Genomic DNA, 15,450 nt, shown 5'->3' on the forward strand with positions numbered 1-15,450 from the left:
TGCTCCCCTTCTGGCTCCTTCTGGTAAAGCCATGGGGCTGAGCTCAGCCTTGAGTCAGGGACAGGGGAAGGTCAGAAACACACCACAGGTGCAGCCAGGACAAGGCCTAGGTGGCGCCGAGGTCCCTGGGGTGGTGGATGCCATTCAGGCGAGTCTCCTGTCTCTGCAGCAAAGAAGGTGCTGGCAGGTCAGATAGAAACTTGTGCTTTAATATATCTCTGTGGGTGTGAGCGTGGGTGTGTGTGTGTGTGTGCGTGTGTCGAACAAACGTCTCCGGGGCCTCAGTGCTGGGCCGCTGTCCTTGTTCTCTGCTCATCCTCACAGCCAGTGCAGGCCCCCTCACTGGCGGGCGGCTCTGCCCCTGGGCACCCCGGCTGGCATGGGGTCAGTCTTTGGTACGATGCGGACACTTTGGTGTGCCGGGGGCGGGGTGGGGGGCCAGGAAGCGCTCATCATCTCTGCAACGCCAAGAGGAAGATGGCCACGGGCCCCCAGAGCTGTGGGCGGGACTGCCAGGGGGCTCCACTGCCCGGCATCACCACCACTGTGATGGGAAAGAGAAGAGAGACAGGCCAGGGCTCCGGTCAGCTCAGCAGGGCCACGGAACAGCAGCCAGCAGGCCACGGGAGGGCTGTTCCTCTGCCCCCTCCCTGTGCTCACAGACACACTCGTAAGACATGAGGTGGTGTGCTCTGACTGCTGGGTCCAAATCCTGGCTCTGTGGCTCACTAAATAAGACACAGAGCAATTCACTCAACCTCAGTGGCCTCAGTTTCCTTGTTTGTAAAATGAGTCTAATAGGAAGAGCCACCCAAAGGACTGCTGTGAGAAATAAATGAGATCACGCATATACAGGTGTTTGTACCTTGCCTGGTACATCGTAATCACTTGGTAAACTCCAGCTGTTATTATTGCAAACACCTGGCCCCCAGTGGCAGAGGGGGAGGGGTACACATTCACACCTCACACACACACACACACACACACACGGATGTACCCAGACACAGACACTGCTACTGTAGCTGCTACTGTAAACTTAGTAAGCTCACAAGAGGGTCTGGTGGTCTCATTGTCCTCCATATGGCCCACAGCCTGAGCCAGGGTGGGGCCCAAGGTGGGTACCAAACACACCAGCAGCTGTTCCCACAGTCACCAGCACATGTATCCCATCACCCAGCCACCCTGAATCCCAATTCAGACAGCAACGCCTCCCCTGACTCAGGCACCCACCCACACAGTCCCCCAGAGATTCAGCACCCCCGCCCTCTTTCCATCCTGCACCTTTATTGGGATCCATCTGCTTCCTGGGACACTCTCCCTTCTTCAGTGTGACGTCATCTATGGCGATATCCCCCAGGTAGCCCGAGCCTCGAACCCCCTCAAAAATAATCTGGGGTGGGGTCAGAGAGCAGGGAGCAGGGATGAGGGAGGTTCTGCACCACAGACTCCCAGCCCTTAGCCTCCGTCTCCCTGGAAGGCCGCCCATCCCTGCAAGCTTTCCTCCTCAGCTCCCGGGAGCAAGCCCTGGGCCCTCCTGAGGGCTCCCTGGCTGGAACGATGGCCCAGGGCCTGGAGAGCTGTGAGGAGCCCTGGGCCCAGCAGACTCACCTGGAAGGGCCCGCTGGGGTTGATGGGCACATGTGCCTGCTGCCACACGTTGCCCTTATTGCCACTGAGGGACCAGGCGTGCGTATCCAGTGCCCCTTTGTTCCGGGACCGCACCAGGAGGTTGAGGGAGCCTGTGGTGGGTGTGAGGAGAGGTGGCAGTGAGGGGGCACCCTCACCTTTCCCCATTCACCAGGCTCAACTCCCTACCACTGCCCGCAGCACAGTCCCCGCTGGACAGGACATTCTCCCCATCGCAGACTGTCCCGGTGTCCTGTTATCCCAGAGGGGACCTCAGCATGGGAAAGAGAGGGGACAGCAGCAGGGCTTCAATTTACCAGGACGACTGGCAAATTTTCTTTCATTTCTTCCTTTCCTTCCTAATCAGCTAATTCCCCCCACACACTCACTCACTCACACACACAAACACACCCACACACAGCACCCTTCCCCCCTCTAGACAGGGGAGTTGTCCCAGGACACGGGGGCCCATATCTGAACACAGAGCAGGACTCCCGAAGCACGTAATGCACACGCTTGGTGGTACACGATACATGAAATGATTTCTGGAGGTACAGGAACAGACTTTAAAACTTTAACACTTGGAGGGTGGCGGGTGGGTGAAATGGGTGAAGGGACTAAAAAGGTACAAACTTCAAGTTATAAAATAAATAAGTTCTGGGGATGTAATGTACAGCATGGTGACTATAGTTAATAATACTGTATTGCATATTTGAAAGTTGCTAAGAGAGTAGACCTTAAAAGTTCTCATCATAAGAAAAAAAAATTCTGGTGATGGTTGTTAACTAGACTTATTGTGGTGACTGTTTTGCAATATGCACAAATGTCAAATCATTATGCTGTACATATGAAACTAATATAATGTCCATTATATTAGTATGAAAAATTTCATACTTATATATATGTTTTAAGAGGTGAATAAAGCTAGCCTTTCAAACCCACAACTTCTCTAATATTGATGCTTAGGACAAAGCTAAGAAAAAAGGAGTGAGTTGATTTAAAGAAAGATATTAGTATATGTGCTACATAGCTGTGGTAAAATGTGAAATTTTGGAGTTATTAGCCTAGGGATGCTGAGCCCCTTTGCCCACAGGCCCAGGGGCCTGGGATTTTGGAGATGCTGAGGGGCAGTGGAAGAGAAGGAAGGGATCAGGCCTTGATGAAGAGCACCCAGGCAATGTCATGCCCCCTCGCCGGCTCTTCTAGCCTATCTCAAGCCCCCTATGACAAAAAGACTTGGCTCAGAGAGAAGGGGAATCAATCTTAGATGGCACCTGGTAGCTGGCATTTCCATGGCACTGTCCCAGACAAAGCCACACCATCTGTGACACCAGATAGATGGACCCCCAGTGGGGAAGGGCCACCAAATGTTACCTGCCTGAGATTAAAGGAGTTGGCTTGGACCTAGGAGAGCCAGTGAGACACAAGGACTGGGGACAGCTGGTGCCCAGAGCTGCCAGGTGGGGTGGGAGCGGAGGGGAGAGGAGGGACCAGGACAGCAAGAAACACCCACCCCTCCCCAGCAGCAGGCCCAGGCCTGGGGGAGGAGCAAACAAAGGTTCAAGGCATGTGGAGAACCCTCACCAGCAGATGGGGCCCTGAGAGGGCTGAAGCCAGCACCCAGTGGGCCGGGAGATGCCACACTGGCTTAGGCAGGGCCCAAGCCCCAGTGATTTTTGGGCTTCTCACCAGCCCCAAAGGGACCTCCCTCTCTTCCCCTTCCTGAAGATCTTCTCCGGTTCCAATCCCCCAACCTCCAGGGTCCAACCTCAATCTCCAAACCGTTTCTTCCTCCTCCACCACCCTGCCCCAAGGACCCTAATGGGGGAACCCCACCTTTTCACTACTCAAACCAAAATTGAATTTCTGCCCCCTTCCCTGATCATCCCACAAGCTACAAGATCTCCCCTCTTCCTGACAGCGTTTCACAGGGTCAGCCAGGGCCTTAAGGGTGCCTGTTCACTACATTCTTCCCTATCTTCCTGTCACCTCCAAAGCCACACTGAGCTACATGTTGCAGCCTGGACACAGTCCAGCTTTCCAGACTCTGGGCTTTTGCCTGGGTTGTTCCCACTGCTTGAGATGCCCTCCCCTACTATGTTTCCCTGACCAAATCCTTTTTGTGCTTCAAGCCCTCTCTGAAATGTCACCTCCTCCAAGAAGTCTTCCCAGGCTTGAGCTGGGAGCCCTCTGTGCTTCCTGTGAACTCGGAGACCTTAAACTGCAGCTCCCCATACCCAGACCACTCCCTGCTCTACAGTGTGGCAGTTCCTGGGATTCATATCCTCTCTCCCTATTTGGCTGCTGAGGTAAAGTCCCCATCAAATTCCTATCTGTTCTCAATATTTGAATGCTCAATGAAGAACTTTCCATCACTGTCATCAGGACTGACTGAAAAGAGGCTTCTCAGGGTTCATCAAGCCCAGCCCTCCCTACCTCCCTATCATTCATTCATTCATTCATTCATCTAATTGAGCAGGCACTATTCTAGACACCAGAGACACATCCATGAATAAGATAAAGAACTCTGCTTCCTGAAGCTTATGCTCTTTTGGCAGTAAGTGCTATAAAGAAAATAATGCAGGAAAGGGATACAGAGGTATTTTATATGGGGCTGTCAGGGACCTCTCCAAGGAGGCCTGAATGAGGGGAGGGGAAGAACATTCTAGGCGGGGGGAAATATCACAGGCAAAGGCTTCTAAGGCCTCAAGTACTTAAAGAAAAGCAAGGAGACCGGTGTGCTTGAACTGAGTAGAGTCAGGGGAGAGAAGCAGAAAATGAGGTCAGAGAAGCAGGCAGGGGTGGATCCGGTACGGTAGGCCTAGAGAAGATGGTGATGGAAGGGGGCTGAGCAGGGGAGTAACATGACCTGGGACAGGGGTCACCTCCACAGCACCCCTGCTGGACAGTCCTCCTGTCCAGGCACAGGATAGTCCATTCCTTTGCTGGGAAGAACTGATACTTATAGGATCTTCCTCAGGTGGAATTTCAAACCTGCCTCCCAGAAGCTTTCAGTGACTGGTGTTTGTCCCACCTGCTGGGGGACACGAAGCAAGCTCTGGAGCACAGACGGCTCCTTCAGGGCTTTTTCTGCTCCCAGGCACCTGGGCATCCCAGCTCTTAAGGCTTGATCTCCTAGGGCCCGACTGTGTCCAACATGCTCTTCTTGCCAGCTGGGTCCCCCGTGCCCCTCCTGAGCTGGAGATAAAATGACCAACTGTCCTGGTTTGCCTGGGATGTGGGACTTCTAGTGTTAAAAGTGGGAAACGCTGGGGCAAACCAGGATTGGTTTGAAGTGGTTACTCTAGCTGGGCAGGGAGGTCCTGGTCACCCTCACCCCCACCTACCCCACAGGAAGCTTCTCACGAAGTCCAGACCCAGTCATGGGTGAATTGGATTGTGTGGATGGCCCGGGGGACCCCAGTGGATGCAGAAGGTTCCATCCCACCTCATTCTAGTTCATCAGTTTGGCCCGACCCATCACTCTAGCTGTGGACACTTCACAATGAGCCTTTAGGTCCACACTTGCTTAAAGTCACTTCCTCTACCTTGCAGCTAAGGAAGACAATGAAGCTTTCTATGGTCTGTTAAGGCCTGATCACCAAGATGCACAGTTTAGAGGGAAAAGCAAGGCACAGAACAGTGTGTGTAAAATGGAGGGAAACAGAATATATGTGTACTGGCTTCTACATGCTTAAAGCATTTCTGGAAGTTTGCCCCAAAATCTAATACATTGATTGCCTCTGGGAAGGGACTCTAGGTGGCAGGAGGTCTGGAATGGGAGAGGGACTCTCCTTATGCACCCTTTTGTACCTTCTGACCTGTGCAAAAATACATTACCTTTCCCATAAATAAGTAAACAAACAAATAAATAAAATTTAAATTGTGATTTCCTCAGCAGAGTCTTCCATAACCAGCCCCCAGAGTCAGTCAACTATTCCTTTTAACAGTTGTCTTGGCCTCTGTCCTTCTGCTGCAGACACACATCACAGTGGTCACCAAATCCTATCTGGTGCAATTAATTAATGTCTGTCTCTCCCACTTGACTGTAGGTGCCAAAAGGATGAGGGATTTGTCCATCCTGTTCACTGCAGCACTGGATGCCTGGCACCGAGCAGGAGCTCTGGAAATGATGGCTGAACTGATGAGTTCATTGACTACTGTGGCACTCCTACCAGTGCCATCTCTTCCCGAAGGGCACTCCTTAGGTTCATGGTCATGCTTAGGAAGGAGTACTTCCCCTCACTGCTCACAGAGCAGCTCCCTTCCAACCCTGCGTTTAGGGCTTGGGAGAGTCAGACAGACTTGGGTTGCTGTGTGATCTTGGGCAAATGCTTAACCTCTCTGGTCTATATGGTAACACCTCCCACACGTGGTGGTTGTGAGGGTTAATAAGACCACAGATGCGTCCCTAACCCAGGATGTCACCTGGCACCTGGCAGGCACTCAATATGCAACCTCTTAGCTGATTTCTCCATCCCCTCCAAGACTCGTCCTGGTGGATCCATTTTTCTTGTGGACTCAGGGAGCCTTGATCATCTCAAAACCTCAGACAAGCTGGCTCTGGACTTCCCCTTGCCCAGATTCTGCTCATATTCCCTACAAGGATCTGTGATTCAGCCAACTTGGGATGCCCAGGCCTTACCCGGGCCAGCCCCCAGCTTCCTGTGGACACCCCTCCCTGCCCCAGCACACACTCGTGCAGCTTACCTGGTCCCTCGACTCACCGATATGCTTCCCGTACATGTGGTAGAAGAAGGAGACGCAGTAGAACTTGGCGCTGGCGTTGTACAGGGGACTCACCAACCTCGCACGGTCCCCCAACTCCCGGGGCCTTGATGCCTCAATGAACATGTAGTAGCCTGCAGGGAAGGGGGAGATGTGCCAACAGCCTCCCCCTCACCCCTCCCAGGCCTCTTTCCATCTGATTCCTTTTTGGCCTTAGTATCAGCTGCCTGAATCCCAGGTGCCTCACCCCACCCCACCCAGTCCTCCCTGCCTCATGGCACAACACAGGAGTCTAGGCCAGCAATTGTGACTTCTTAGCTCTGCTGCAGTTTCTCTTCTTCCCAATCCTCTAGCAGCTCAGAGCTGTTTCTCTCCTCTAAGACCGGGGCTCCCTGAGGCCAGGGCTGTGTCTCCCCTCAGACCGGGGCTCCCCAGGGCTAGACCCCTCCCTGAAGCTGTTCTCCATTCCTAGCAGCAGGCCATGTCCTCACCCTCAGGGGTGCCACTTATGTCCATGGGGGGACCAGTGTTGGGGGAGCGCTTGGGGTTCTGGGTGAGGGCATTCTGCCGGGTCCAGTCAAAGTTGTCTGTCAGGTCCTGGGTGTAGCCGCAGATCTTCTCATCCTCAAAGTGGCAGGTGTTGTCTGTATTCAGGGCAGAGTTGGGAGGGGATGAGACAAAGAGAGTCAGCCCCTTCAAGTCCCCTGGTCCAGCTTTGCCTTCCTGGTCACCCCTGAGACAGCTCCCAAGCATCCAAGCAGCAGGCCCAGGATCTCAGGGCCTCAGAAACCAGGCAATGGAACCCCTGACAAATCTATTCCCAGAACAGGACTTTTTAATCTTTTTTGTACCACAAACCCTTCTGGCGTCTAGTGAAGTTAAGAATCTCATCTCAGAATAAGTATTTAGGTGCATAAAATGAAAAACACAGGGTTACAAAGGAAATCAATTATATTGAAATACAGTTGTCAAAATATTTAAAAAGTAAATTTGTGATATAATAATAAGTGGGCTTCTCTATTATCTAATTAAATCACAGGATCCAGTGTTAGGTCTAACTACTGTAGTTTGAAATACTAATAAATGGAAATGATATTTAGAGATGGCTGCAAAAACTTTTAGGTGATGTGAAAACATTGGATTTCCACTGATGACAGTCACAGGTAGTGATTATACCACATTCCTACATTCATCATTGAAGATGTTAAATTTCTAGAAGTTAGGGAAAATAAAGAAGTAATTGCATGCCCTTCCAGGGTCCAGTTTCATGGACCCTCCTCATCCTTTGTAGGGATGGTCCATGAATCTCAGATTAAGGACCTCTGCCCCAGGGAACAGAGAATGTGGATTAGCCTGGTCTTTCCATTTTTATTTTGGGGACAGTGAATGGTGCTGAGTGAGGACAAAAGGCCCTGAGTTAGAGAGATGTCCTCCTGACTCCACCCTCACTTCAAGCCTTTAAGCCCCAGAATAAATCCTGGATGCAAATATCTCCAAGCCCAGCCTTGCTCCCTTCTGCTTTTTCTGCCAACTTCTGGCCTCCACACTATTTTCTCTCTGGGTTATCTCTTGGGGTCCCTCCCACCAGGGGAGCCTTTGTGTCCCTAAAGGGAAGGGGAAGTGGGTAGGGGTGTCTCACCTGACAGATTGGGAGAGTTGATGGCTGAGAAAGCAAGCAGGAAAACCAAGTCAGAACCAAGGTGTGGGGCTGTGCAGAGGGTGCCTGGGCTTAGGAACAGGGTCCCCAGAGTAGGCCTGGGGGCCAGAGGCTCCTGGCCTGCAGTGACAGAGTAGGACACTGCACATTGGAGAACCCCAAGCTCAGGAACCACATGGGGAATATGGAGGGGTCCCCTGGGCATGAGATGAGCCCACCTATCCCACCACCACAGCCACCACCACCTACGCTCTGTGTAGTGGATGATGCGGGAGGCCGTATCTCCAGCCCCAAAAGTGGTGTAGGGCGTGAGGCGGACCTCGTAGCTGTGGGGCACTCGGAGCTCGGTCAGGATGTACTCCAGCAGCTGCCCCTTCTCCACACGCCGCACCGGGATGGCCTTCACCATGGCGTTTTGCTGATTCAACTGTAGATACAGGGAGTTCCCAGATGCCCGACACCCTCCACCTAAGCACCAGCCCAGGCCCTGGTGTGACTTTGGGGGGCAGCGTAGGGGAGCAGAAAGAGCAAAGGACTAGGAAGCCAGGCCCTCAGTTTCCTCATCTGTAAGATAGAGCAATCACCTCTTCCATGCCCACCTCCCAGGGCTGTCTTAATAATAAGTGATAGTAACACATATTGAAAAATTAATGTGTGCTAGGCACTGTTCTAAATGCTTTGCAATTATTAACTCATTCAATCCTCAAAATAATGATCCTATCAGTTGGAATAGTATAATTACCCCCGTTTTACAGATGAAGAAACTGAGGCCAAACAGATGTAGCTTGCCCAAGTTAATACAGAACTGAATTTTAGCTTAGGCAGTCTGCCTCAGAGTCACACTCTTACCCTCCACCCAACTACCCCTTAGTCTGGGCAGAACCACATGCAATTAGACTGGACTCGAGACTCCTATAGTGGCTCTGGCCTTGTGTCCTAGAGACCCTGTAGATGAGACTTAAGCTCATGCTTTAAGCTTCTGATATGAGTAGATTCTCTGTTTTGTGCGCAGGACTGGCTTTGCCCCCCTTCCCCCACATGAACCCAGCAGACCCCTGGCTAATTCTCAGGGCTGTGCCCAGAGCATGGGTTCAAAGGGGACAGGTCCCTAGAGCCTCCCAGCTCCTGTGTCCAGAACACTTTTTCCCTGGCTTTGAAAAGTTATCTATAAGAGGGTCAGTGTGTCTCCAACCCCTTCTCCCTGGCTTGATGAGCATTCCCAGGGCCAGCCTGCACCTGAGCCCCTGTCCCCCTTGGCCCACCTGGCGGACACTGAGTCTGTAGTTGAGCAAAGGGTCGACAGCGTCAGGCTCCCTCTGGGTCCACTGCAGCACGTAGGAGTAATTCTTGGACAGCTTGTGGCTGCGGGTGGGGTTGGGGGTGTCGAAGTAAAACTCCGGGCTGTAGGCTTTGGCTGAGAGGGCCGGGAGGTGGGCATGGGGCCGTGAGGGGCAGGGGATGAGGAGAGACACAGAGAGAGGAGGTGCGGGAGAGGGTGACAGAAGAGGATGCGTGGTACGGGGCAAGGCGGAGACAAAAAGAAGGAATATTGTGAGGAGAGGAGATGGTGGGAGAAGAGGAGATTGGGGAGAATGAGGGGTAGGCGGGAAGGTGGGAGATGGAGGAAAGGGAGATTGGGAATCCAAGAGGTGGTGTTGGTGAGAAGGGAGTGGAAAGGCCAAGGAAAGGACGGAAAAGAGAAATGTGGGAAGACGCAGAGAAGGGATATTAGAGAAGACACAGGGGAAGAGAATTGGATAGAAGACACCAAGAAGGGTCAAGGATTTTGAGGTAGAAGGAAGGGAAGAGACATAGACAGTGGCCAAAAGGTGGGGAGACAGGGAAAGTGTGGGAGAACAGGGGAGGGGGAAGGAGGTGGGAAATGTCACAGGGGCCTCTGGCTGGCAGGGCTGGGTGGGGTGGGGAGGGGCTGCGTAGGTGGCGAGTGACCTGTGGCCCTAGCCCCCCACTGTTGAGTGAGGAGATCCAAACAAGAGCTAAAGGGGCACCCAGTCAGTCGGAGGCTGTTGGGAGAGCGGGGGCACAGTAAAATGGGGGACAGGCACACCTGGGGCTCTCCTCTGGGGTGCTGCTTCTGACAGGGTACCGGCTCTCCCCAGGGGAGGAAGAGAGGGGAGTGGGTCCGGCCTTTCCCCTCCACTCTCACCACAACCTTCCCTCCTTTCTGACCCACCCACACCCATCTGCAGCCCCCAAATGCCCACCTGAATGACATGAAGAGATGGGGCTGAAAGGGATTTCTGGGCACCGAGGGGCATGAACCTCTAGAGTGACAGCTCAGGAAATGTGTGCTGGCTGGCCCAGCGCCACCCACGACGTTCCAGAGAAGCTGTTGAGGCGCTTCTTCCCTCCTCTAAGCTACAGCTCAGGCCCCTGACATTGGGCCCGCAGTCAGGAAGAGATTTCCTATCTGCAGCCTCTAGGGCCAAGGACGAAGGAGGAGGGGCTTGAGAAGTGATGGCTGAGATGCGGCAGTGCCCAGGGCTTGAGCGGGTCGGTCTAAACCTGACGTGGACAGGGCTGGAGGGAAAGCGATGCCTGCTACTCAAACAGGTGGAAGCAGAGAGCTGGAAGGGGTGGAGCCTATGCCTCACGTAGGCGGGGCGTAAGCCAGGTGTGAATGGGCCTTTAAAGGCAAGGGCCCATACCTGGTGCTCCTGGGGCTAGAGGGGCGAAGTCTAGGCCTGGTGAAGGGAGCGGGCCTGTCAGATCCCAGGAGCCGGGCAAGCTAAAACAGGCGAGGCTTAGGCCAAGTCGAGGCGGGCCTCGAAAGGGGAAGGCCTAGACCTAGAGTGGGCAAGTGGAGGGGTCAGGGCTGTGAGAGGAGGTCCTAGTTAGATCCGAGAGGCCTGCGCGGGATCTGTACCTGGCATGGGCGGGTCCTGGAAAGGCAGAGCCCTAAACCAGGCGCAGTTAGGCCGGAAAGGGCGGGGCCCTAGGCGGAGCCTGGGCAGAGCTGGGGTTGGGGCGGAGCCTGGCCCCAAGTGGGCGGGGTTGGCTGGGGCGGGGCAGTCGGGACACTCACCCGAGACCTGGAAGAGGCAGACAGCCGAGCCAACGTCGTTGGAGATGCTGCACTCGTAGCTGCCGCTGCTGTCGCGGGTGACGGCATCAAGGCGCAGCTCAGAGTGGTCGGGGGCCTCGGCGGCGACAGGGACGGCAGGCGGCGGAGGCAGCAGTTGCCCTTTGAAGCGCCACACAGCCGAGGAGATGCGCTGGGGGCTGCCTCGAAGCAGCGAGCAGCGCAGCAGCACTGGCCGGCCCAGTGCCTGGCGCACGTCCTGGGAGCTGGGCTCCACCTCCGGTGGGACTGGGGGCGGGGCGGCGGTCAGCGGGGCCTCTCCCCACCGAGTGGGGTCTGAGGAGCGGCCCCATGGGGAGGCGACGTACTCGCCCCTACTCCCGCCACCCCTCCCCCCACCCCTCCCCCCACCCCCCAGCATCCTGGAATGGTCTCAGGGCGGATACACACTCACAACATACAAAATAGCCACACTCATACCTCCCCGACCTGCAGATACCTACTCCTTCCCGCCCAAAACCTCCAGCCGAGCTTCCCAGACTGGGCCTCTCTCTATTCATGCCTCAAATGGTCCCCTCACCCTCCGTGTAATGAAAAGCAGCATAACATCGGGATTTACAGCATGATCTCCGGAGCTAGATAGCTTAGGTTCAAACCCCAGCTCTGCCTCTAACTAGCTGTGAGATCTTAGGCAAGTTAGTTAACATCTGTGTGACTCGGTTTCCCTATTTGTAAAAATGGGTGAATAACAGAATCTATACATAGGGCTGTGGAGGGCTAGATGAGTTAGGGCATTAAAACACTCAGTGCTTGGCACGTGGTAAGTTAACTCTCATCATTATACTATCAGAGGCAGTGTGTTCCCTTTAAGGTTCCTTCCTCCTTCAAACTCCCAGTTTCACTTGGCAAAATCAGTTATTTCTTTGCTCACTGGGTCCCTGGGAATGAAGATGGAGTAGAAGTGCGGCAAGGGTCATGGACCTCCATGTCTTAGAGCACGGGGGTCAAGGAGGGTGTAGGGGTATCAGCCAGAGGGGTTTGGTTGGACCAGGGTGGGTGAAGGGGTGAAGAGGGGGCAGGCCTGACTGTAAACCGGCAGGGACAGCTCTGGACGGTAGTCTGGGTGGGGCTGTGGGACTCACACTGCACGTTCAGCTGCACCTGGGCCTCGCGGGGGCGCACGTTGAAGCCATTATAGCGAGCCGTCTGGCAGCGGTAGGTTCCACTCATGTCGCGGCTCACGCGCTCCAGCCGCAGCTTCCCGTCCGAGGTCTCCTCGAGGGGCAGCCCCGAGGGCAGCAACGCAGCGTCCTTGTCCACACGGGACCAAAGCACAGGCGGCCGCGGCTTGCCCCGCACCTCGCACTGCAGCTCGGTGGGCGAGCCCTCGCGCACAGTCACCACGGCCCTGCCCTTGGGCACGCTGATGGTGGGAGGCACTGCGGGGCAGGGAAGAGGTAGGAGCGGGGTTAGAGCTTCCCCTCACTGCCCCCTCCATCCCCCGGCCTCTGCTCTGGGGTTCCTGCTTCCCTCCCACTAAGTGCGAGCCTCCTTTCCCATCCGTGATTTTCCACAGATCCTGCAGTATCTTCAAAGCAGAACTCCCCTCCCCAAATCCTCTCCACCTCCTGGGTCTCTACCTCAAGGTCTCCCAACTCAGAAAGAGTGTTGAAGTCATCCAGGCCAATTCTTTCTATCCCCTTACCCCCAACATTACTAAGTTTGGGGGATTCCACCTTTTATTTATTTATTTGGGGGGGTTCCACTTTTTAAATAGTTCTGTTAAGTATCTTCTCCCTCAATCCCCTCCTTCCTGCCTACTGGCCCTGCTCTAGTGAAAGCCTCCATCTTCTCTTTCTGGAGTGTTATCACAGGTTGGTAGTCTGTCCCCCAACATCCTTACCCTTTCTTCAAAAGTGAAAGAATATCTGGGCTTTAGCAGGACACACAGCCAGAATAAAGACTGTATTTCCCAGCCTGCCTTATGGCTAGCTGTGGTCACTTGACTAAATCCTGGCCAAGGTGGAGTGAGTCTTTAAAGGGAGAGGCAGTGCCTCTCTTCCTCCCTGCAGGCTGGAATGCAGACTGATGGCTGCAGCTGGCACTGCCATCGTGGACGAGGGGGAACATGCTAAAGATAATGAAAAGCAAGACAAGATGGAGTCTGGGGCTCTGAGGATTTGGTGGAGCAGAGCCACTATTCCAGCCTGGACTGCTCACTTTTACATAAAGAAGAAATACACATCTAGCTCATTTAAAGGCACCATTACTTAGGGTTTTTTTCTGTTATTCACAGCCAAACCTAATCCAACCCAACACATTGCCCAAATTAAGGGTCTTTTAAAGACTTCCATGGGTCCCATCCCATATCACATCGAACAAATTAATGTCTACATTAAATATAAATCGTAAATAACTCTACAAGGCAAGCTGAAGTCCAGTTATCTAGTTAGCATAATTTATACTCTGTAAACATTTATTGGCTTTAATTCTGCAGTTTTCCCTTTGTATTTTGGAGCCAGTTAATTTATTTTTCCAATTCTAAACCATCTCCACAGGTCCTTAAAAAGCTTCTATGTCCTAGGCATCAAGCTGACGAGTGAAATGAAGGAAATGGTCCTGTACCCCACTGATTTCCCTGTTTCTAAAACACCCCAGCTCCCAACACTTCTTTGCCCCCACAAGATAAAGGGCTGTCCCCCATTTTGAGGCCATACTGCCCTCAGGTTAAAGCTCAAACTCCTTGGCTCTTCTAACAAGGCCCTTGTGCTCTGGCCTCTGTCAACCCCCAGCCTTATCTTCCTTTCCCATCCTGTGTTCCAGCTGTGGGATCCACTTGTAAGGAACATACTTCCTGGACACAGCAAGTCTCATATGCCTTGGGGCTCCCTGTCCCTCCTCTCATGGGCTTGAGCATGGGCAAATGTTCACATGGAAAATGGCTCCTCGAAGAAGCCTTCCCTGATGACCCTGGGCAGCCTGGTACTCCTCTTGTGCCCCCAGATGCTCTGCAGACCCCACCTTTAGCTCCTGAGTCTTATCTAAGGTTTGTCCTTCCTTTTCCTCCACCTTGCCTGACCCTTCTGCAACAGGTCTATCTCTCTGTCTAGGCAGTGAGCTCTGATGATGGGGCTGTGGCATTCGTGTCTGAGTCCCCAGCTCCTCACCCCAGACATGGCTCTGTGATTTGCAAAATGGATTTGTGGAATCTATGGAGGCCTAGTCCACTCCCAAATCCCAGCTCAGGTCTGTCTCCTTCCGGAAGCCTTTCCTGACACCTCCAGCTACACCTGGCCTCTCCCTCTTCAGATGTCAGGATGGGAAGAGCTTCCAAGGTCATCTGGTTCAGTATCTCATAGAGGAGAGACTGAGGCCCAGAGAGTTGAAGAGGCTTAGCCAAAGTCAGCCAGCAACTCAGTGCAAGGTACTGGGGACTGGAGATGAGATTCCAGAGACCTTCTCCAAAGTCACTCCCTCCAAACTCTTGTAATTTTCAAAGTGTAAACCCTTCAGGGGTGGCTGAGAGCAGGTTCTGAAGTCTGGTTGCCTGGGTTTGAATCCCAGCTCCACCACTTATTGATGTGTAACCTTAGGTAAGATTCTTCAACTCTCTGAGCCTAAGTTTCCTCATCTCTAAAAACTGAAGGTGAACCATCTACCCCATAAAGTAAATCATGAAGGCGAATGAGATAAATATAAAATCATCAGAACACATAGTAAACACTCAGTAAATGTTGGCCATTATTTCATTATCGTTATTTATTATTATTAGAATAAAGACCCAAATCCTCTGCAAAATCTGGCCCCTGCCAACCTCTCCACTCTCATCTCACTCTATTCTCCCAGCCATACTCTCCTTCTTTCAGTGCACCAAATGCTCCATGTACTTTCCTGCCTTGGTGCCTTTGCACATGCTGATTCCTTGGCCTGCTTTTCTCTTCCACCCTCCCTTTGCTCTCCTTTGCCTGCTAAAATCCTGCCCCTCCCTCAGATCTCAGATCAAACCTGCGATCTTAGAAAACTCTTTCCTGACTCTCATGCATCACAGTTTGCAGTGATACATTTATCTGTGGGATGATCTGAAAAATATTTGCTACTAAGTTCAGTGTGGCCTGTTTTGCCCACCACTTTACTCCAGTGCCTAGCATAATGCCTGGCATATAACAGGTGTTTAATAAATGCATATGGCGGGCTTCCCTGGTGGCGCAGTGGTTGCGCGTCCGCCTGCCGATGCAGGGGAACCGGGTTCGCGCCCCGGTCTGGGAGGATCCCACATGCAGCGGAGCGGCTGGGCCCGTGAGTCATGGCCCCTGGGCCTGCGCGTCCGGAGCCTGTGCTCCGCAACGGGAGAGGCCGCAGCAGAGGGAGGCCCGCATACCACAAAAAAAAAAAAAAA

General features: G+C 53.3%; 1 protein-coding gene across 1 annotated transcript in view; it reads right to left on the reverse strand.

The window, feature by feature from the left end:
- Window positions 1-357: 357 nt before the first annotated feature.
- The window catches only part of MDGA1 (MAM domain containing glycosylphosphatidylinositol anchor 1), a 15,603-nt gene continuing 510 nt past the window's right edge, over window positions 358-15,450 (reverse strand). The window contains exons 2-11 of the mRNA XM_055079954.1: window positions 12,197-12,493; window positions 11,058-11,342; window positions 9,274-9,425; window positions 8,261-8,438; window positions 7,994-8,017; window positions 6,846-6,998; window positions 6,354-6,488; window positions 1,609-1,739; window positions 1,282-1,390; window positions 358-544 (exon numbers count right to left, since the gene is read on the reverse strand). Coding sequence (XP_054935929.1) covers window positions 453-544; window positions 1,282-1,390; window positions 1,609-1,739; window positions 6,354-6,488; window positions 6,846-6,998; window positions 7,994-8,017; window positions 8,261-8,438; window positions 9,274-9,425; window positions 11,058-11,342; window positions 12,197-12,493 — 1,556 coding nt within the window. The 3' untranslated portion in view covers window positions 358-452. The remainder of the gene's footprint in view (window positions 545-1,281; window positions 1,391-1,608; window positions 1,740-6,353; window positions 6,489-6,845; window positions 6,999-7,993; window positions 8,018-8,260; window positions 8,439-9,273; window positions 9,426-11,057; window positions 11,343-12,196; window positions 12,494-15,450) is intronic.

This window comes from Physeter macrocephalus, chromosome 18 (genome assembly GCF_002837175.3).
Source record: "Physeter macrocephalus isolate SW-GA chromosome 18, ASM283717v5, whole genome shotgun sequence".
In the NCBI taxonomy this organism is placed as follows: domain Eukaryota; kingdom Metazoa; phylum Chordata; class Mammalia; order Artiodactyla; family Physeteridae; genus Physeter; species Physeter macrocephalus.